Raw genomic sequence first — 22,385 nt, 5'->3', positions numbered from 1 at the left:
AAGTTTGCTATAACTCAAAGGTAGGGAGACTAATGCAAGGCAGCTTTTGTAAAAGTGCTGGCAACATATGACAGAGGCCTGCCCCGTACCAGGCAGTGATTAGAAAGGGAAGTAAAGTGGTGCCTGGGTGGCTCAGTCGGTTAAGCAACCAACTCTTGGCTTCAGCTCAGGTTATGATCTCACAGTAGGTGGGATCGAGTTCAATATCAGGCTTTGTGCTGACAGAACGGAGCCAGCTTGAGAGTCTCTCTTCCTCTCTCTGCCCCTCCCCCATTTGCATGTGTGCATTTTTTTCTCTCTCTCAAAATAAATAAATGTTCAGAAAGGGAAGTATAGCTATAAGAGACATCAATCCTATCATTTTTGAGAGACGGAGAGACAGAGCAGGCGTGGGGGAGGGGCAGACAGAGAGAGAGACACGCACACAATCTGAAGCAGGCTCCAGACTTGGAGCTGTCAGCACAGACCTTGACTTGGGGCTCGAACTCGCAAACCATGAAATCATGACCTGAGCTGAAGTTGGATGCTTAACCAACTGAGCTACCCAGGAGCCCCAGACATCAATCTTATCAAACTCAATGAAAACTAACAGAGAAATGACTGTATCTTCAGCAAGATAACGGCATGGAGGGAAAAAGGAAGATGGTTTCTAATTAAAAGAGCCGTAACAACTAAACATATGGATGCGGCTGGATTCTGATTCTAACCAAATGTATGAGGACATTTAGGGAAATCTGAATATGGCAGATACTGGATGGTATTGATCAATAATGATGGAAGCTACAGATGAATAATGATCTTATATTTTGAGATGCATAGTGAAGAATTTAGGATCATGATATCTGATATTTGCTTTGAAGTACTTCAGGAAAAAAAGGGATAGATGAAGCAACTGTGGCAATATGTTCATAAACATTAAATCTGGTGGAGGATGTATACAAATTTTATATTTGTATTCAACTTTTATATCTGAAAATTCTTATAATAAAACATGTTTTTAAATGAACTCTATTTTTAGACATTTTTGTTTGATGTACTTAACAGACTTTTACATGAAGAACAACAACTGGCAGCTAGAAGTTCAGGCCTTGAGAGAATGTGGATTTGGGAACATCTGTGCAGTGGTGATAGCTGAAGCTCTGGGGGTGGAAAGAGTCACCCAGGGAGACAGGGTAGAGCTACAGGAACTACTGACTGAGCACCTAGGGGAAGGCCTCTGTTTTAGGGGCAGGTAGAGAGAGAAATGAAATCAAAAGGGAGTTAGCAATGTTGTGAGAGAAGGGAGAGCAAAACCAAGAGGGCGAGAGAGGTCAAGAGCAAAGAGAACTGCAAGGAAGAACACTATGAGAAGGAAACTAGAGTGCAGTGAGATAAGGAGGTTGGGGATCAGAGGCAGTGGGCACAGGGTTTCTTTACGGGAAATTTTGCAGTAGGATGAGGCATAGCTGGATGGCTGCTTACGGGGAAGCACAACTGAGAAGGGGCTAAAAAAGGATGATCAGAGAAGAATATTACAAAAGAAATGACAACTGTGGGGAAATTAAAATTAAACCCAAAAAACATTTCTCTAAATCTAACTCCCCTTATAGTTTGAAGCATCTAGTTTATCACTGGAAAAACCTGTCTTTTATTGTTAGCCTGTCCTAAAACTTGTTAGTTGTACTTTCTCAATCAGTAACATATAATAAGTTCCTTAAGGATTATGTCTCATGCCCCGTCTGTATTTCCTACATGGTAGATGCTAACTAGGTATTTAATTAATTTGGGGGGGGGAGGGTGCGCGGGTGGAGACTAAAGACTAGTTCTAAGGGCAGAGGAAGGTTGAAGAACTCTGGTCCTAGGTCCTCTTTTAGCCTTATGGCTCTGAAGTACCAAAATATTCTGGAAAATGGATTGCTGAAATTGAACACTTCCTTTACAGCTTTCCTGTACAGACTTTTTGACAGACATCAGTATTTCCCACCATTTATTATGCTGCAGTGCTAAAAGTCCACCTCGATAGGCATCAGCACTTCCCACTGTTGGATAGGTCCTAGGTGCCAAGTTCGTAATTTATAATGTGAATACCAAAAAGGAGTTTGCAGTGTTACAGGACACAGAAGGTCTTAACATAAAACCCGCTGCCAAAAATTTAAATGTGGAGCCAGGGGACTGTCATCTGAAAGTCCTGATTGAAAGGGTAAAAGAAACCTAGCCATTGTATTTCTAATTGACTTCCTGTTCATCATGAGCGTAAAATTAAAAAGTAACAACACAATTTCAGAAAGTCTACTCTCTTCTTTTTTGCCTTCTTAAATACCAAATGCAAATTACACTTTGTAGTTATCTTTTGTGTAATTTCAAAGAACGAGAATGACCATTCAAAACCGAGGTTTTTTTCTGGATGTGAGATACCTTGCATATTTTATATAAGGAATCTTGTCCATCTCCTCCTGTGTCCTTAAAATAGTCATGGGCTGGGAATGTCCGGTTAATATCCCGGGTGATGGCACTGTCCTGGGGAGACTCCTGTGGAAACATTAGGAAAGAGGTTTAGTAATCAATCATGTACGTACTTGTGTGAGTTTATATAACAAGGTCTTCTCATTTACATGCTTTAAAATACTGCAGGGACATACATACACATATGCATGCCCAGAGTTACCACATCTTCAGGCACCAACTGTTCAAGCGAAAGCAAAATAAAATATTAAGAAAAACAATACGGAAGAAAAGCAACCTGCTTACTGTATATACCTCAAGTATACTCCATTTCTGTTGCAAGGAAGTACAGCTGCTGACCTTTCTATTGCAAGATAGAAAATGTAATCAAAATGGACTTCCTATAGGAAAATATTCAAGCTAATCTCAAAAGGAGGTAAAATGCTCCCACTAGAAAAACTGGGTACAAAAACTGCTGCTTTAAATGATCATTTGGCATGAAGCCCATGTGCCAGGTTCTCAAAAGGAAAAGAGAAGTCCCTTAATTGGGGTTTATCCTAAGGGCAAATGGCATAAAAATGCACCCAAGAGTCTACTCAATAGGAAACTAGACCAGCAAATGTCAAGGGATTCAAGTAGGCTATGGGAAAATATCCTTTCTTTTGCCAGTGGAGAAAACTAAATATATGTCAATAATATCAGCAAACTTTCATACCACATAGCAAGTATCCAGGTATTTCTAATAAATTCCCCTTGTTAAATTTTATTTGCTTACATGCTAAAGAACTACAGCTGAGAAACATGACCTTCTATTTTAACAATGCATTGTTTTCATAAGACAATAGACTTGCTTCTCCTTGGTGAGACTACATCATATTCAGCATACCATCCAAGAGCCTGATACTCCTGTTTCAAGATGAAAAATCAAAGTGATATTCTTCTCTTGTCCAGTAATTTCTCCAGTCTTTTAGGTAATCATGTTCCTAGGGCCATAAGTATTTTACAGTTGTGGGATTTGAACTTTATATTTTAAAATTTTATTGAACAAGTTTGACATGTAACACTGTATAAATTTAAGGTGTACAGTGTGTTACTCTGATACATTTATATACTGTAATATGATTGCCATTGTATCCATATTTATTACATTACGTAATATATTCATTATACTGTTCATCAGGTCTCAATGGTTTATTTACTACTCAGTACAAGTTTGTACACTATCATTCTTATGCCCCCAAACTCCATCAACTAACTTTAAAGCCTATGCTCTTTTTTTTAACAAGTAAACTATTTAAACTTTCAAAGACATTGCCAAACTGCTTTTCTAAAGAGCTTTACTGGTATACTACTAGTTTTTAATATGTTATTAGCAGTTAAGGCAACTCAGAACCATGCTGCTCCCTGACAAAAGGACAAAACCCAAGGTGAGACCTGAGACTACAGTAGTTATTGTCTAGTGGCAGCTTCCAGGCTGCAGCACACAGAGAGCAACCTGAAACAGAGCTGGGTGGGGAGTGTCTCCCTGAGTTGAATAAAAAGAATACGGAGAGGGCAAAGTAGCTAGAGTTTGTAGATCAGTCTACTGGATAGGAAAAGCTGAAAAGAAAGAGATCTGCAGAGCTATCTAGAGTCATGAATCATGAAATAAAAAGTGATAAACTGGACTTCATCAAAACTTTAAAGCTGTACTATTCAAAAAAGGCCACTGTTAAGAACCTGAAAATGTAAACCTGACCAGGACAAAATGCCTATAAAATCTGATAATGGTGTTGTATCTAGAATACAAAACTTTGAAAAAAGATAAAGAGGCAAAAACAACTGGTTTTAAAAAGGGGGAATGGTGGGCACCTGGGTGGCTCAGTTGAGGTTAACCATCCAGCTCTTGATCTCACGGTTCTTTGTGAGCTTGAACCCTATATCAGGCTCTGTACTATCAGTCCGAAGCCTGCCTGGGATTCTCTCTCTCCCCGTCTCTCTCTTTGCCCCTCCCTTGCTCGTGTGTTCTATCTTCTCTCAAAATAAATAAACGTAAAAAAATAAATAAATAAAAACGGGGTATGGTGGTATAAGATTGAAGAGATACTTCACAAAAGAAGGCATACACATGGTGAATAAACACATGACAAAACTTCAGCATCACTCATCATTAGAACAATATAGACTGAAACTACAATGAGATCCTACTACATACCTACTAAATGCTAAATTAAAAAGAACCAAGATACCAAGTACTGGCAAAGGGTATGAAACAACTGGAACTCCCAAAATTTGCTGGGGAATGCAAAATGGTACAAATATTTTAGAAACAGTCTGGAGGGTCATATAAAGTTAAACATAAACTTCCCATTTAATTCAGTGATTCTACTCCTAGGTATTTCTCCAAGAGAGATGAAAATATGAAGACATGCAAAGACTTGACCTGGAATGTTCATGGCCACTTTATTCATATTAGCCCAAACTGGAAACAATACAAATGTGCTCCAATGGGTAAATGGATACATAAATTGTGGTACAATCCAGATAGTGGAATACTACTCAGGAAAACAAAAAAAACCCATACGTGCAACATGAATGGATCTTCAAAAGCATTTTGTAACTGAGAGGAGCCAGACACAAAAGATTATTTTCCATTAATTCCAAGTGTATGAAATTCTAAAAAAAGGTAAAATTGTACATTATAGAAAGTAGATCAGTGTTTTGAAGAGGCTAGAGTTAAAAGGAGAAAACTGATTATTAAGAGACATGAAAGAACTTTTGGAAGTTTGAATATGGAAATATTACCCATTACATCTATGGTGGTAGTTAAAATGTATTTAATCATTCACTTAAAATTTGTGTATTTTACTGTGTATAAATTACAAGGTTGATTTTAAATGGAAAAATAAAAAAGGACACCCACACAAATGAAAGAGACCCAAGATGATTCAAGCTCTTCAGATTAAGAAGAATCCTACTTTAGGTAAATATACAGCTAAATGATAAAAATGATGTAAATCCGTATTAACCTAAAGATCTTAAAACAGGGGTATAGCTTAGAGGCACACATAGCCGAGTTTGAAGGTTGGCTCAGTTTCTTAGATGAACAACTCCTATCAGTGTCTGACATGTATACAGAAAAGACTTGATAAAAGTGAAAGGAAGCAATCTCCATCCAGCACTGCTGAGTGCTGGGGCTCTCCTCTGAACCCTCACATGTACACTCACCAGTGATATGTGAAATACACACGCACACACACACACACAGTACCTAAAATTATATTTTTATTTTTGTGTATCTTATCCGCCCTATAAAACTATTCACATAGGTATAGGGATTGTGATTTGGTTTTAAATTTTCCACAGAGATTAGCATAATGCAGGGCATACAGTCGGTCAAAGCTTGATAAATATACCTAATAATTTCCACACTCTTCTTTTAAAAAAAATTTTTTTTAATATTTTTGAGAGAGCGAGAGAGTGCACAAGCAGGGGAGGAGCAGAGAGACACAGAATCTGAAGCAGGCGTCAGGCTCCTCAGCACAGAGCCTGACGTGGGGCTTGACTCACAAACCACGAGACCATGACCGGAGCCGAAGTCGGATTGCTTCACAGACTCAGCCACCCAGAGCCCTGAGTCCAAACTGTCCTTTAGGACTGAGCAATGGCAAACACTCATGTGGTCTACAGCCCTACCTAAACCAGGATTCTCTAATGCTTAGTGTTAATTCAGATCCATGTGAATGAGGAACAAACTAAGTCAGGAAAGAACCTTATTAACTGGATAATTTCAAAGACATTCCAACTAAACATCTGAAAAAACCAAGAATGCCGAAATGATTGGTTCCTTTGTAACTTCCTTGTGTAAAAGGCAGGCAGAGAAATAGCAGTCATGAAAAAGTAAAACAGAGTGAAGACTTGAATCTTTTAGTCCAAAATGCAAAATAAGTTGAATCATCCTACAATTATTAGGAGAAATGAGAATGAAAGGGGTCTAGATCAGAAATATAAGCTATATTATAGTGGATTAATGATTTTTTTTTTCAGCCTAGGATATATGAAGTCTCTTGAACTCAGTTTTAAATTTTACCAAATTCACACAATGTGAAACAGCATGCAGAGAGAGAACCATAGGCATATAGGGAATTAAGAAATCTTTACCATTAATAACTCTCTATCTCATGAATAGCTCAAATAAGCAACAAAGGACTGAATATAAACAGTCTCAGTCTCAGTTCTAAAACTGCAGCATGACAGAAACTTACCTTACCCTCTAGCATCAAGAGAAAAAAAAACGCAATAACTGGATTTAATTAAATTTTCTTACAAAATATGCCATTGAACATCCAAACTGGCAAGGAGGAATTAACACTTTTACTATTTGCAGATGACATGAATTTTATATATAGAAAAATCCCAAAGATTCCAGCAAAAAACTACTAGAACTGATAAGTGAATTCAGTAAAGTTTCAGGACACAAATATCAATGTACAGAGATTTGTTGCACTTCTACGTACTAATATGAAGCAGGCAGAAAGAGAAATTAAGAAAAACAGTCCATTAACATTGCACCAAAAATAATAAAATACCTATAAAACAGTGATGAAAGAAACTGAGATGACACAAAGAAACAGGGTGCCAGGGTGGCTTAGTCAGTTGAGCATCTGACTCTTGGTTTCGGCTCAGGTCATGATCTCGTGGTTTGTGGGAATTGAGCCCTGCGTCCCAAGCCCCTGCTTGGGATTCTCTCCCTCCCTCTCTCTCTGCCTCTCCCCAGCTTGCATGCACACTCTCTCTCAAGATGAATAAATAAACTTAAAAAAGAAATGAAAGACATCCCATGCTCATGACTGGAAGAACAAATTGTAAAAATGTCTATACTGCCCAAATCAATCTGCAGGCTTAATGCAATCCCTATCAAAATACCAACAGCACTTTCAACAGAACTAGAACAAATAATCTTAAAAACTTGTATGAAACCACAAAAGACCCCAAATAGCCAAGGGCAATCTTGAAAAAGAAACAAAACTAGAGGTATCGCATTTCTAGACTTCAAATTATACCACAAAGCTATAATCATTGGGGACAGTATGGTACTGGGCACATAAACGACACATAGATCAATGGAACAAAATGAAAATCCAGAAATAAACCCATAACTATATGGTCAATTAATCCTTGACAAAGGAGGAATGTACATACAATGGGAAAAAGACTGTCTCTCTTCAAAAATGTATTGGGAAAACTGGAGAGCAATATGCAAAAGAATGAATCTAGACCACTTTCTTATACCATATACAAAAATAAACTCAAAATAGATCAAGGACCTAATATGAGACCTGAAACAATAAAAATCCTAGAAGAAAGCACAGGCAGTAATTTCTCTGATACTGGCCATAGCAACATTTTTCTAGGTATGTCTCCCAAGGCAAGGGAAATAAAAGCAAAAATAAACTATTGGGACTACACCAAAATAAAAACCTTTTGCACAGTGAAGGAAACAATCAACAAAACAAAAGACACCTACTGAATGGGAGAAGATATTTGTAAATAACATATCCGATAAAGGGTTAATATCCAAATATATAAAGTACTGATACGTCAGAGAAAGACAAATATCATATGATTTGGAATTTAAGAAACAAAACAGATACAGAGAGGGAGGTAAACCGTAAGAGACTCTTAAATACAGAGAACAAACTGAGGGTTGCTGGAGGGGTATTGGGTGGGGGGATGGGCTACATTGGTGACAGACATTAAGAAGGGCACTTGTTGGGGCACCTGGGTAGCTCAGTCGGTTGAGCGTCCTTCAGCTCAGGTCACAATCTCACAGCTTGTGAGTTCGAGCCCTGCATCGGTCTCTGTGCTGACAGCTTGGAGCCTGGAGCCTGCTTCAGATTCTGTGTCTCCCTCTCTCTCCCCCAACCCACTAGCATTCTGTCTCTGTCTCTCTCAAAAATAAATAAACATTAAAAAAATAAAAAAAGAAGGGCACTTGTTGGGAAAAGCACTGGGTATTATATGGAAGTGATGAATCACTAAATTCTCCTGAATTATGACACTATATGTTAATTTGGATTTAAATACATACATACATACATAAAAGAACTGATATGACTCAACACTCAAAAAAATGAATAAAAAATTAAAAATGGGCAGGAGACACCTGGGTGGCTCAGTGAGTTGAGCATCTGGCTTTAGTACAGGTCACAATCTTACGGTGAGTCTAAGCCCCACACTGGGCTTGCTGCTGGTCAGCACAGGGCCCCACTTCAGATCCTCTGTCCTTCTCTCTCTGCCCTTCCCCCGCTTGCTGTCTCTCTCTATCTCTCTCTCCTCTCTCTCCTCTCTCTCTCTCTCTCTCTCTCAAAATAAACAAATATTAAAAAAAAAAAATGGGCAGGGGCCCCTGAGTGCTCAGTCGGTCAAGCATCTGACTTTTGGCTCAGGTCATGATCTCACGGTTCATGAGTTTGAGACCACGTCAGGCTCTGTGTGACAGCTCAGGGCCCCTGAGTGGCTCAGTCAGTTAAGCATCTGATTTCGGTTCAGGTCATGATCTCACGGTTCATGAGTTTGAGGACCCACGTCGGGCTGTGTGTGACAGCTCAGAGCCTGCAGCCTGCTTCGGATTCTGTCTCTCTCTCTACCCATCCCTCTCTCAAAATGAATCAACATTTTAAAAAAGTTTAAAAAAATGGGCAGGAGACATGAACAGACGTTTCTTCTCCAAAGAAGACATACAGTTGGCTAACAGACATGTGAAAGATGCTCATCATCAGGGAAATGCAAATCAAAACTACAATGAGAGTGGTGCTGATGGCTAGTCAGAAAAGCATGTGACTCTTGATCTTGGGGGTCATGAGATTGAGCCCCACGTTGGATATAGAGGATTACATAAATAAATACATTTTTTAAACAAACCCAAAACTACAATGAGATATGACCACATACTTGTCAGAATGGCTAAAATTTAAAAATTTAAAAAAAAAAGGACGCCTGGGTGGCTCAGTTGGTTAAGTGTCTGGACTTTGGCTCAGGTCTAGATCTCATTGTTCATGGGGGTGAGCCCCACATTGGGCCCTGTGCTGACAGCTTGGAGCCTGAGCTTGCTTCAGTTTTGTGTCTCCTTCTCTCGCTGCCCTCTCTCCTGCTCATGCTCTCTCAAATAAACAAACATTAAAAAAAAAAAAAAAGATGGAGATAAAATAGTAGCTACTTTCAGTATGAATTCATGCAAAGCACCAAGACATTGCCTGGCATATAGGCATAATAAAAAATAATTTTTTTTTTTAAATACAAGAAACAACTATTGGCGAGGATGTGGAGAAAAAGGAACCCTTGTGCACTATTGGTGGGAATGCAAACTGGTGCAGGCACTGTGGAAAACAACAGTTAAAAATAGAACTACTCAGGGTACCTGGATGGCTCAGTCGGTTAAGTATCTGACTCTTGATTTCAGCTCAGGTCATGATCTCATGGTTGTAGGATCAAGCCCCGTGTTGGGCTCTGTGCTGGGTGTGAAGCCTGCTTGGGATTCTCTCTTTCCCTTTCTCTCTCTTTCTCTCTCTCTCAAAATAAATAAATAAACATTAAAAAAAACAGAATTACACTACCATCCAGAAATCACACTATTAGGCATTTACCCCCCCCCCCGATTACAAGAACACTAATTCAAAGGGATACATGCATTCCTATGTGTACTGCAGCATTATCTACAATAGTCAAATAATGGAAGCAGCCCAAGGATCTATCAACAGATGAATGGATCAAGAAGGTATGGTATATATATATATATGGTGAACACGTGCACGTGCGCGCGCACACACACACACACACACACACACACACACAGAAGAATGTTATTCAGCCATAAAAAAGAATGAAATCTTGACATTTGCAACAACATGGATGGAGCTAGAGTATAATGTTAGGCAAAATAAGTCAGAGAAAGACAAATACCATAAGATTTTACTCATATGTGGAATTTAAGAAACAAAATAAACAAGCAAAGGATAACCAAAGAGAGACAAGCCAAGAAACAGACTAACTACAGAGAACAAACTGATGGTGACCAGAGGGGAGGTCGGAGGGGCAGATGGGTGAAATAGGTGATGGAGATTAAGAGTACACTTATCATGATGGGCACTGAGTAATGTAAAGAATTGCTGGATTACTACATTGTACACTTGAAACTAATACACTGTGTGTTAACCACATTGAAATTGAAATAAAAACTTAATCTAAAAAGAATACAATACAACATGCCAATTAAAAAAGAAATAGGCAAGCAGTACATATATGTGAAAAAAACTAGAATACATCTAGAATGCAAAAAGACAACCTAATAAACTGACAAAAATTGAACAGGCACTTCATAAAGAAAGTATATAAATGGCAAGTAAGAAAATGAAAAGGTTAAGACCACAATGAGACAGGCACCCAAAATGTGCCAAAAGAGAATATGTAGTGATAAGAAGGGCTACTTTCTGGAACACTCTTAGACAAGTAATTTAATCAATAAGGATTTGGAAAATCAGAATTATAATTCCAAAGTATTAAAGAAAGATTAACCAAAGCAGCATTAATGCAGTTTCTGGAAGATTTTGGGACTTGAAAGAAAAAAAGGAGACTGAAAACACTAAAATAATGACTAAGATGAATTTCACATTGACAAAGCTTTCCAGATATGATGAACAGACATGATATTGACCTATATTTGGAATGAGCTACAAATTATTCTAAAAGAATTTGTTAATTCTATTCTTGAATTATGTCTCTACTTCTAAAGAGAATTCTTTTAAAGAAAATGTTAGATGAATTCACTCCAAGGAATTCTATGAAACAACAATGAAAGTTCTGAAACATTCTGAGAATGACAGACTGTGGCTTAACACAGCATGAAGGTTAAATAAATTAAATGAAGAGGGGTGCCTGGGTGGCTCAGTCGGTTAAGCCTCTGACTTCGGCTCAGGTGATATCATGGTTTACGGGTTCGAGGCCCGCATCGGGCTCTGTGCTGACAGCTCAGAGCCTGGAGCCTCCTTTGGATTCTGTGTCTCCCCCTCTCTCTGCCCCTCCTCCCTCATGCTCTGTGTCTCTCTCCTTCAAAAAATAAACAAACAAACAAACATACATACATAAAAAAATTAATTAAATGAAGAATTGAGAGGGACACGGAAAACTTCAAAATACACTATGCCAGTTACTTTAGTCATAGATTGGTGAGAAAGGTAACTTGAAGGACACAGTTATCAGAGAGCTATGGTTTGGAAATTCAAATGCACACAGGAAAGGAAAGTAACACAAAACTAAAAATATACTATAATTGATCAGTTCTCATCAATCTGGCTTCCTTCACCCACTGACCATGGGAGTCATCAGAGAATTAAGGAGTAAAATGCCCTTTACAGAAGGTAAATCTGAAAATTCACATGCTGAATTTGAAGTCTTCAAGAATGATAACCACTTACTTAAAATATCTAGTCAACCACTTACTTAAAATATCTAGTCTTAGGAGATATGCTGAAAAATTTGGGAATACATCCATTTGACTTGCCAGAAGCCAAGCTGTACAAAAATGATAAAGAAATTCTAACCTAATGGCAAATTTAGTAAGCTCCTGTCAGAATCATTAACTTTGAAAAGATTCTGAAAACAAATCACAGTAATATTATAGATGACTTCTTCCTAAGAGAACACAGCAAAGAGCTGCAAAACAGCCAAACCCAAGGGCTTATAACATTAAGGTTTACATAATGCACAGTGCTTTTACTTCTAAGGAGTTAAGCACAGATGCAGCGGAAACAAGGAACTTTCTGGTGCAAGACATATTGGGTAATACTACTCATGGCTAAACTGATGAAGTTTAACCAAATACACCCGAAGTTAACCAAATATAAATATTTACAGAGAATAAGATATTACAAGGGTACGTAAGACAATCATGCTGAGATATAAACCTTAAAAGAGCAGGGAATGGCAAAACGACTATCAGTTGAGATGTGTCCTGAAAATTATCAAAGCTATGGCAGAGATGGGTTTTTTTTCCCCCATCAATTGGTTTTGTTTCCACCACTTCATCCTATGAAAAACAGCTTTAATATCCAGAAGAAAACTAAAGCATCATATGATTATGCAGTCTTAACATCTTGCAAACTTTTTTTGTTAACAGCCAGACAGCAAATAATTTTGGCCTTTTGGGTCATCTGGTGTTAAATTTACCCTTTGTAGAGTAAAAGTAGCCATAGATAATACGTAAATAAGCACGCATTTCTGCATTCTAATAACACTTTATTTACAAAAACAAGAAGCATGCTGGATCTGCCTCCCAAGCCACAGTTTGCCAAGGCCTTCTCTAAATATATACTACAGTAATTTTTCATGGGCAATATGAACAGAGAGAAGACTTTTTTTTTTAATGTTTATTTTATTTTTGAGAGAAAGAGAGCATGAGCAGGATAGGGGCAGAGAGAGAGGGAGACACAGAATTGGAAGCAGGCTCCAGGCTCTGAACTGTCAGCACAGAGCCCGATGTGGGACTCGAACCCACGGACTGTGAGATCATGACCTGAGCTGAAGTCGGACACTTAACCGGCTGAGCCACCCAGGCGCCTCCAGAGAGAAGACTTTTGTAGTGATTTTAAATATTTTGTAGTGATATTAAATATACTGTTGATTAATTTCATGTTTTACAGACATTCTGTCACAAACGAGTTGCAATAACTTGAAAGGTATATCCCTTTGAACATATGCGCTTTTTCATGTTATAATCAACATTAAAAATGTTTGCTGCCTTCTCCAAAAGTCTGTATGCTTCTGTATCCCCAGAGTAGTAAAGGTTTAAATGAAATCCTATAATAATAGTGACATACTGTTTCTTACATTTCAATCAGCAATATCAACAATATGTACAGGTCAGAAATCATAAACATATGCACTGAAACATTCCAGACTGGCTAAAATAAAAAGACAATACTAAATGTTGGTAAGGATATGAAACAACTGGAACTCTCAAATGTTGTGAAGGAGGTATAAAATGACCCAACCACTTTGGTGAATTATGCAGCTGTTACTTGTAAAGTTAAACACACATCTACCCAGATCCAGCAATTCTCCTCCTCAGTATTACACAGGAGAACCAAAAATATACATCCAAGGAAAAAAAAGTCCAAGAATGTTCATAAAAACCCCAAATATCCATCAATAGAAAAAGACAAAAAAATATGGTATAATCATATAATGGAATACAATGCACACTGCTGGAAATAGTTTCATTAAAAATTGTACTCTAGGAGCACCTGGGTAGCTCAGTTGGTTAAGCATCTGACTTCGGGTCAGTTCATGATCTCACAGCTGGTGAGTTCGAGCCCCATGTCAGGCTCTGTGTGGACAGCTCGGAGCCTTGAGCCTGCTTTGGATTCTGTCTCCCTCTCTCTCTGCCCCTCCCTTTCTCGTACTCTGTATCTCTCTCTTAAAAATAAACATTAAAAAAATTATACCCTAAAACTTTGGCACTTTTTAAATGTTTATTTATTTTGGGAAAGAGAGAGAGGGAAGCGAGAATCCCAAGTAGGCACCATGCTGTCAATGCAGAGCCTGACACAGGGCTCAAACTGACCAACTGTGAGATCATGACCTGAACAGAAATCAAGAGTCAGATGCTTAACCAACCGAGCCACCCAGGTACCCCTAATATTTCGGCTCTTTTAAAATGTATTCACTAAACAAATACCAAGAATTAACACTTCATACTAAAACCTAAATCTCTTTTAGTTCCCCTCTTCATACTCTTGTCAAATGGGACTGTTGCCCAAACACAACCCAAAATTAACAATACACCTTACTGCATTTTAAAAGAAAAACCTAACTTTTTGTTTTCTTATTTTTATAAAACATTTTTTGCTGCCTTATAATGGGAGGAAATAAGAAAAATGAAAGATAATTTCATAACTCAGATATAACTGTAACTAATGTTTGGTGGAGGTATATGCCTAACTTTCTATGTAATTGTTTTTATAAAAGTTTACACTGTTTTGAAAATTCATTTTTACTAACTGCAAAATGTTATGATCATCCTTTCACGTCTGCCATTTTTTACTGTACAATGATCTGTCACGTGGCTATGCTACAATTATGCTAAATCTCTGACTTTGGAATATTCAGGCTGTTCTACTTCTTTTGCTATCTACAAGGCCGTAAAGTAGAGCCACGATTCCTAAAGGAAAAACAGTTTCCACGGTCACTTTGTTCCCCACAAGATCCAGTTTAACCCATGTTTTAGAGTGTGAATTATACTGCCAATTTGTTCTCCAGAAAAGCGTACCAATCAATGTACACACAACATTAATGAGTAGTGCCCTTACAGTAAATACCCTGCTGTTTTAGAATAGTCTTTTATGTTCTTGTCTTGTCCTCCCTCTAGTCTATGTATGACTAATAACTGCATCTAAAGCTGCAAAGAACTACAAATAAAGTTTACTGACTCTATCCCATACTAATTCCTATGCATTTTTTGCTGAACCCACATGGTGACTGATCAAAAGGCACTATTGTACGCATATTTCCTTACTCTGTCAGTTGATGTGAGGGCCTAGAAGCAGTAACATCAGGTAGCAGTGAGCACTTCTACTGCCAGGATCTTGGTTTCTAACACCATTTACAAATAAAAGGAACCAAGACTCCTCAGAGAAATAGCTGATTCTAGGACTGGGGCAGGAAATATACAAGATGAACCTAGAACATCTAGAAGTGCCACAGCGTAAGGAAGTGCTTTCTCTGTACCCTGACCGTGAAGAAAACAAATCCACAACAAGAGGAGTATGTCAAAGGGAAAGAAGAGCCAAATAAAAGAGTTCCCAATGGCCAAAGCTGGAACAATTTGAACAAAATAAATGAAAGTGGTCTGGATTACAATCTAAAGTATAAAATAAATACCCATGAGTCACCTACACTTATATAAATAAATGACTGAATAAATAAATGGGGGAAATGAGACAAATATCCTATGCAGAAGAATTCCCAGTAACTTAGGCATACATGCTGCCCTCTTAGAGGAACCCCATTTCTGGTTTGGGCTAGGCATAGTTGACTTTCTTTGGAAGAATACAGTATGGAAAGGGGGAAAAAAGTGACTTAACAGTGAAGAAATCTGACAGATATGCCCTCAGCCAGATGATCCAAGGTCAACATCAACAGTGGGGAGTCATGTTGGTAGTCCCTACCCTTGGTAAGAGGTGATGAAATGGTACTTAACTTAATGTGTTCTTCTTCCCCCAAACTCATAACCTTGTGAGAGAAACAGATAAATTCCAGTTGAGGGGCATTCTATAAAATACCTGACCAGTATTCCTTAAGATCATCAAAGTCATCAAAAACAAGCAAGTCTGAAACACTGTTACAGTCAAGAGGTGCCTAAGGAGATATGAGGACTAAATGTAATATACTATCCTGGATGGAATCTGCTACAGAAAAAGGACATTAGGTAAAAATTAAGGAAAACTAAATAAAGTGTAGATTTTGGTCAATATTAACCTATCAATATTGGTTGATTAACTGTAACAAAGATACCATACTAATGTTAAGATGCTAATGACAGAGGAAAGAGTGCAGGTTATATGGAAACATCCTGCACTATTTTCACAATATTTCTATAAATCTAAAACCATTCTTTCTTTTTTTGAGAGAGTGCATGTGCATGCATGCAAGTGGGGAAGGGGCAGAGAGAGAGGGAGAGAGAATCCCAAGCAGGCTCTGTGGTGTCCACAAACCATGAGATCATGACCTGAGCTGAAATCAAGAACTGGTGCCTTAACTGAGGCATCCAGGTGCCCCTAAAACCATTCTTAAATATAAAATGTATTAAAAGAAAAAAATGGCATTACCTCCTTATACAACATGGAAACTTAGGCTTAGCAAGGTTAAGCTACCAAAGTTCACATACTAATAATGATCTGCACTTATTAGGCACTCAATAAAAAGCTGAACTGAATATGTGAAATAAAACTGGTGAAATGAACACTGTGGGTATAAATAAGCTCAACAGCAATCACAAGTAGACTCTGCTCATGTGACAGATTTACAGATGATTTCTCTCTTGGCCCCAACTCTTATGCCCTTTTAGTGTACAAAATATAAAGCAATGGTGAGGATGTGTTACTTTCTTAAATATTTAAGGTTCTTCTAAAATAATTTCTACAGAAAAAAAAATCTAAGGAAATGATAATACTCATGTACTGTTTCTTTCTCTCCATCTAAGTTTGAAAGTCATCCATTAGTTCAAATCACAGTGGTACCACATTCTGTAATTTTTCTGGACAACTATTTTTGTACCTTACTGTGAGAATTGGCCCACTGGGTAACTTCTCAGGATTAACAAGGTACTGGGAACTGGCGGAAACCCTTTGAATACACACCCTTTGTAAACTCAAGTTGAAAAATAGAAAGCTAAGAATGGCAGGAAGAAAAAGAAAGTACCCAAACAAAGAAAATGTAGTGGAAGGCTGCCATGAGAAATAACCAACATAGGGAAGATTATTATATCCAAAGTAGCTTGTTGCCTAAATAAAAAGTTAGATCTTCTTAGGACTAGCCTATAATGTTATAAATGATTTGTTAAAAGTCATCATGCAACACTTAAGAAAACAGAATAAAATGGAAACCACCCAAACCCCACTCAAATCTATTATATACCTTGTTCTATCTTTATAATATGTTACACAGAAATTAAAAAAAAAAGTTGTTTTTGGTTATACTTTGCTCTTAAAAAGTCAGCTATAGCTTGTGAGAAGTGATTTTAAAGACTTAATTTTTAAAATCCCCTAGGACAAAAACCCCAAAGAAGAAAACTGAAGTTGAAGGGGTGCTGTGTTTACAAGTGAATAAATGAGGACTGAAAACATCCTTGAGGTAAAATCATTCTCTCTTCGTTACACAAAACTCTCATCATTTGTAATTTCATTTCATATGTTCTGGAAACAGCAGAATTGCTTAAGTGAAAAAAATAAAGAGTAAGACTTTTATGCCTATGAAAACAGAGGTTCCTGTGTCTGGAAAAGACAAAGATGGTTCTACAAAAATCTGCAAAACCTGGAGATTTTATTTCAATTGATTATGTTATTTCTAAGCATTTCCGATTTGTTAGAGCCAAAAAAGGTGATTAAGGAAAACAGTAACAATTATCTTGTCTCTTAAACAAATACAGTATCCCTCTTAAGGAATGCCTCACACAGGAATTCTGAAAAATAAAAAGAAGGTATGCGTGATATTCTTAGAGATTTCTGAGATTTAACAAACAGACTCCCGGGTTACCATAAATTCTTTGACACTGCATGCAATGTTTTGTGTGCACTTTTCTAAGAAGATTGTTCACAGATTTTAAAGGATTCACTAGAATGTGAAGCTTCACAAGGGCAGAGATTTCTGTTTTGCTCACATGCCATCTACAACTCCTAGAAGAGTGTCCAACAAATGGTAGACACTCAGTAAGGTTCAGAGCCACTTATTTCCTTTTGCCAAATTCACTTTTACAGACTTAAAAATAATTAAACAACAATAACAAGAGCTAAGATGGATCTGCTGTCATTGCTTTAAGAGCCTTATATGCAGACACATCATATAGACAGATCTGTCTGTCGTAACTTACTCTGACATGAGTTCCATTATTTTCCCTATTTGACAAATGAGGAAAGAAGTTAAATCATTTGGCTAGAAAGGGGAAGAGCTGGGACTGGAACCCAACTCTTTTGGCTTTTTAGCCCCACAGTATTAACCCAAATAAATATACTGGAAAACTGGAAGAAATTCCCTTATCAGTAGTGAGTGGCATTTACAGTTCTTAACATATGATACAAAGTTTTTGTCTTCTAACTAAAACCGACATGACACAGACTTTGAAAATATGCTTTTTCTTTTTTTTAATGTTTTTCTTAAATGTTTATTCATTTATTTTGAGAGAGAGAGAGAGAGAGAGAGAGAGAGAGAGAGCGCTTGAGCAGGGGAGTGGCAGAGAGAAAGGAAGAGGGAAAATCCCAGGCAGTCTCTGTGCTGTCAGCACCGAGCCCGATGGCGGGCTCAAACTCACGAACTGTGAGATCATGACCTGAGCTGAAACCAAGAGTCAGACGTTTAACTGGCTGAGCCACCCAGGTGCCCCAATATGCTTTTTCTTTTTACTCATATGAAAGTGCTTCCTTGGATAAAGTCTGCTCAGTGTAAAAGAGACATAACTGAGGCCCTAGTAACATGAAGACAGAGAAATATATAATGCTCTTATACATAAAAACCAAGTAAAGAAAACCTCAACATATGGCCCTTCAAGAAGTTATTCAAACAAAAGGCATTTCCCCTAAATGCTAGGTGGATTCCAACATGTATCTTAATCATAAGGCCTTTTACATCAGTGGTGGCTCTTTCCCATCAGACTTGAGATTTATGATGTTGGCAAATTTCCAACCTTGGGAGAGAGGCCAAGGGACAAAATATGTATTTGGCAGATTTTCCTGTTTGGGACTTAGTGCCCTGTGGGGCATCTGCAATTTTAGACAGTACACAATTCAGAAATCCACTGTATATTACCAACATTATAACTTATCTTAACCAAATCAAATTATAAAGGAGATAAATCAGGTAGCAGAAAAACTGACACATAATATAAATGATGCAGTAAGAGGGTTCTGTTCTTTTCTCTCTTCTTTTCACCTATGAATGACACTAACCAAAACACAGTAGAGCTCAGTATGAAATACCTTTGTTAATTATCTTTAAGAAAATCATTTCTCAGAGGCAAAATCCATTTGGGTTTCTTTGTTTTTGTTTCATTTAGGAAAGTGCTCTCCCACAATCAGATAACTATACCAACGCCCAATGCCACTAATCTTTCTTTACTCTCTTTTTCCCTTCCAATAAAGAAAACAACTTACTCTAAACCTACACAACAAAAAGACAACTACGTACTATGACAATGAACTGCCACAGAATCTTTATTATACAGAGCAGACTCAGAACGCGGGCTCTGGCAATGCCTGCCAAACAAGTGCTTCTAATTTTAATACATGCTTTAGCACTGGTCAGCTAAACAGTTATATACTTCTAACACTAACTCTATAGCATACAATGTGATAGAAAATTAGATGACTTCAGAAAAGATAGTTTTAAATAAAATAATGCACTGCTATCACATTGTTTCAATCCAAATATGGCATTATAGTGCCATTCTAAAAATAAGTCTAAGTCCCATGTGATATGCAGTCTTTTAGCTATGTTCATTTCCTTTTAGGGCTCAAGTTTCCCACAGGAAAATTATTCAATGTTTGGCAAAACTGTCCCAAATCATATATAGATAAGGCATAAATGCTAACTACACTGTCAACCTTTTCCTGCTTTGTTATTGTTGATTCTTCTGCACAGTAATCCATCATGGAGAGGAAATACTCAAGAACTGTTACCTGACAAAAATGAACACAAAAAGTGTCATTTTGAATAAAAAGGTGGTAAGGGAGGTAATTTATGAGTCAGCTAAATTTGAAGTCACAGAATTATTATATACAAGTCATGTTTCAAACACATGTTTCTGATAACTATGATGATTTCCAAATACTTATTTAAATTATATTATTTGTATTACCAAGTAAGACCATGTATCAAATGCCTTCTTAGTACAGCTTAATACAGATTGTATTGTTTGACTTATATTAGTTGCTTAAAGACTTTGTAAAGCATTACATGCTAAGAATAAAATCTTCTCAAAATCACTCACTCATAGACACCACATATACACAAGATCAACACCCATTCCTCAAGCTATATTTTATATAACCCAATAAACAAATTATGATTTCTAAGAAAATATTTAGGAATATTTCATAATGCTTAACAAATACTCAGTTTTACTTTAAAGTTAGTTTCTTCTGGGCACACCCGGGTGGCTCAGTCAGTTAAGCATCCAACTCTTGGTTTCGGCTCAGGTCATGTTCTCCCTGTTCATGAGACCAAGCCCCGTGTTGGGTTCTAGGCTGATGACATGGAGCCTGCTCGGGATTCTCTCTCTCTCTCTCTCTCTCTCTCTCTCAAAATAAGTACACCTAAAAAAATAAAGTTAGTTTCTTTTGAAAATAACAAGTCTTAAGTCAGAGAATCAAGTATGCGTACTGAGTAGCAAAAATGTATAGCAATTATAAAATGGTTAGATATATTAAAATGATTTTACAACTCCATGGAGTTTCCAGTCTTGGGATAGTTAACACAATTAAAAGAGAATCTGTGTTTGAATGATACTGATCACAAACATCTCCATCTGTGAACTGCTGAACTACATTCAGAATTCTAGAAGAGGTCTGCATTTGTATAAATAGTCAGACTATATGTTCTAGATTTCAATATCTATTTTAGTTATATATTTTAATATAGCTTTCAGGCAAAAATGATGTTTCCTTGAGTCCTGATATAGAAGAAAAATGTTAATTTTTCCACTGAAGAATGAATCTTAAGAAAAAATTATCAATAAATAAAATATTTAGATATTGAAAAGCTATCTTATTACATCATTAATGTACAAATTTGTAGCTACCTAGATCTTTTTCTATTAACCTAAAAACTTAAAACTTATCAGCACATAGGTATAATACCAACCAAAGTCTATTAGTACCTATGTAGTAATGCCTTTGTACATAGGTATTAAAAGCTCTCCTGGAATTAAATTTTTAAAATATTTTTCCATTTTATTATTTATATATATTGTTAAATGTTTGTTTATTTTTGAGAGAGAGACAGAACGTGAGCAGGGGAGGGGCAGAGAGAGAGGGAGACACAGAATTGGAAGCAGGCTCCAGGGTCTGAGCTGTCAGCACACAGTCAGACACGAGGCTCGAACCTGTGAACTGTGAGATCATGACCTGAGCTGAGCTGAAGTCAGACGCTCAACCAACTGAGCCACTTAGGTGCCCCTAAAATATTTTTCTATTTTACAATTCTTGGGAATCAGCACCTTTAAAAGATACTAGACAATGATCTTCAAAAAATTTTTTTAACGTTTACTTATTTTTGAGAGGGAGGGAGACAGTGCGCACAAGCTGGGGAAGTGCAGAGACCAAAGGACACAGGATCCGAAGCAGGCTCTGAGCTGTCAGTACAGAGCCCTACATGGGGCTCGGACTCACATACTGTGAGACCATGACTGAGCCAAAGTCAGACACTCAACCAACTGAGCCAGTCAGGTGCCCCAATCATCAATTTTATTTAAGCAAAAACTTCACCCTCCAATCTCACTAAGCAATACAAATACTATAAATAGCCATGAAGGCTTTCTAGAACCACCCATGTCACGTATTTTCACTTGCCCTAACAAACATTTCTGAGGTGGCTGCCAGTGATCAAGGGAACTTACATACTAAGATTTTTCATAATTCTTTGTTTTAAAATTTTATTATTATTTTTTATTAAATAGGCTCCACAACCAATGTGGGGCTTAAACTCATAACCCTGAGATCAAGAGTTGCATGCTCTACTGAGTGAGCCAGCCAGGCACCCTCTAAGATTTTTCAAATCTTTTTTTTTTTCTTTAATGTTTATTTTTGAGAGTGCAAGCGGAGAAGGGGCAGAGAGAGAGAGAGGGAGAGACAGATCCGAAACAGGCTCCAGGCTGTGAGCTGTCAGCAGAGAGCCCCACACAGGGCTCAAACCCACGAACTGCGAGATCAAGACTTGAGCCGAAGTCAGACGCTTAGCTGATTGAGCCACCTAGGTGCCCCTAAGATTTTTCAAATCTTAATCAGTTTGGTTGAAAGTACCAATGGAAAGACTATTTTTATTTTTTTAATACACAGAAAATTCTGAACACTTGTTTCCTTTTTTCCCAAACCTGTAACAACTCCCATTTTCTAAGTAGTTGACCAATGCTGAACAATCCTTTGGACTTTTTTTTGATGGCATGATAGAGTCTAAGGGAGGTAAAGACCGGGATTCTAGTCCCAGTTCCGCAACTAATTAAC

At 37.5% G+C, this 22,385-nt stretch overlaps 1 protein-coding gene across 1 annotated transcript in view; it reads right to left on the bottom strand.

The window, feature by feature from the left end:
- The window catches only part of LOC115500153 (rab GTPase-activating protein 1-like), a 170,158-nt gene that overhangs the window by 38,271 nt on the left and 109,502 nt on the right, over positions 1 to 22,385 (bottom strand). The window contains 1 exon segment of the mRNA XM_030294523.1: positions 2,395 to 2,508. Within this exon segment, the coding sequence (XP_030150383.1) occupies positions 2,395 to 2,508 (114 nt within the window).

This window comes from Lynx canadensis, chromosome D4 (assembly GCF_007474595.2).
Source record: "Lynx canadensis isolate LIC74 chromosome D4, mLynCan4.pri.v2, whole genome shotgun sequence".
Taxonomy (NCBI): Eukaryota; Metazoa; Chordata; class Mammalia; order Carnivora; family Felidae; genus Lynx; species Lynx canadensis.
This window is presented reverse-complemented; position numbering and strand designations above follow the sequence as displayed.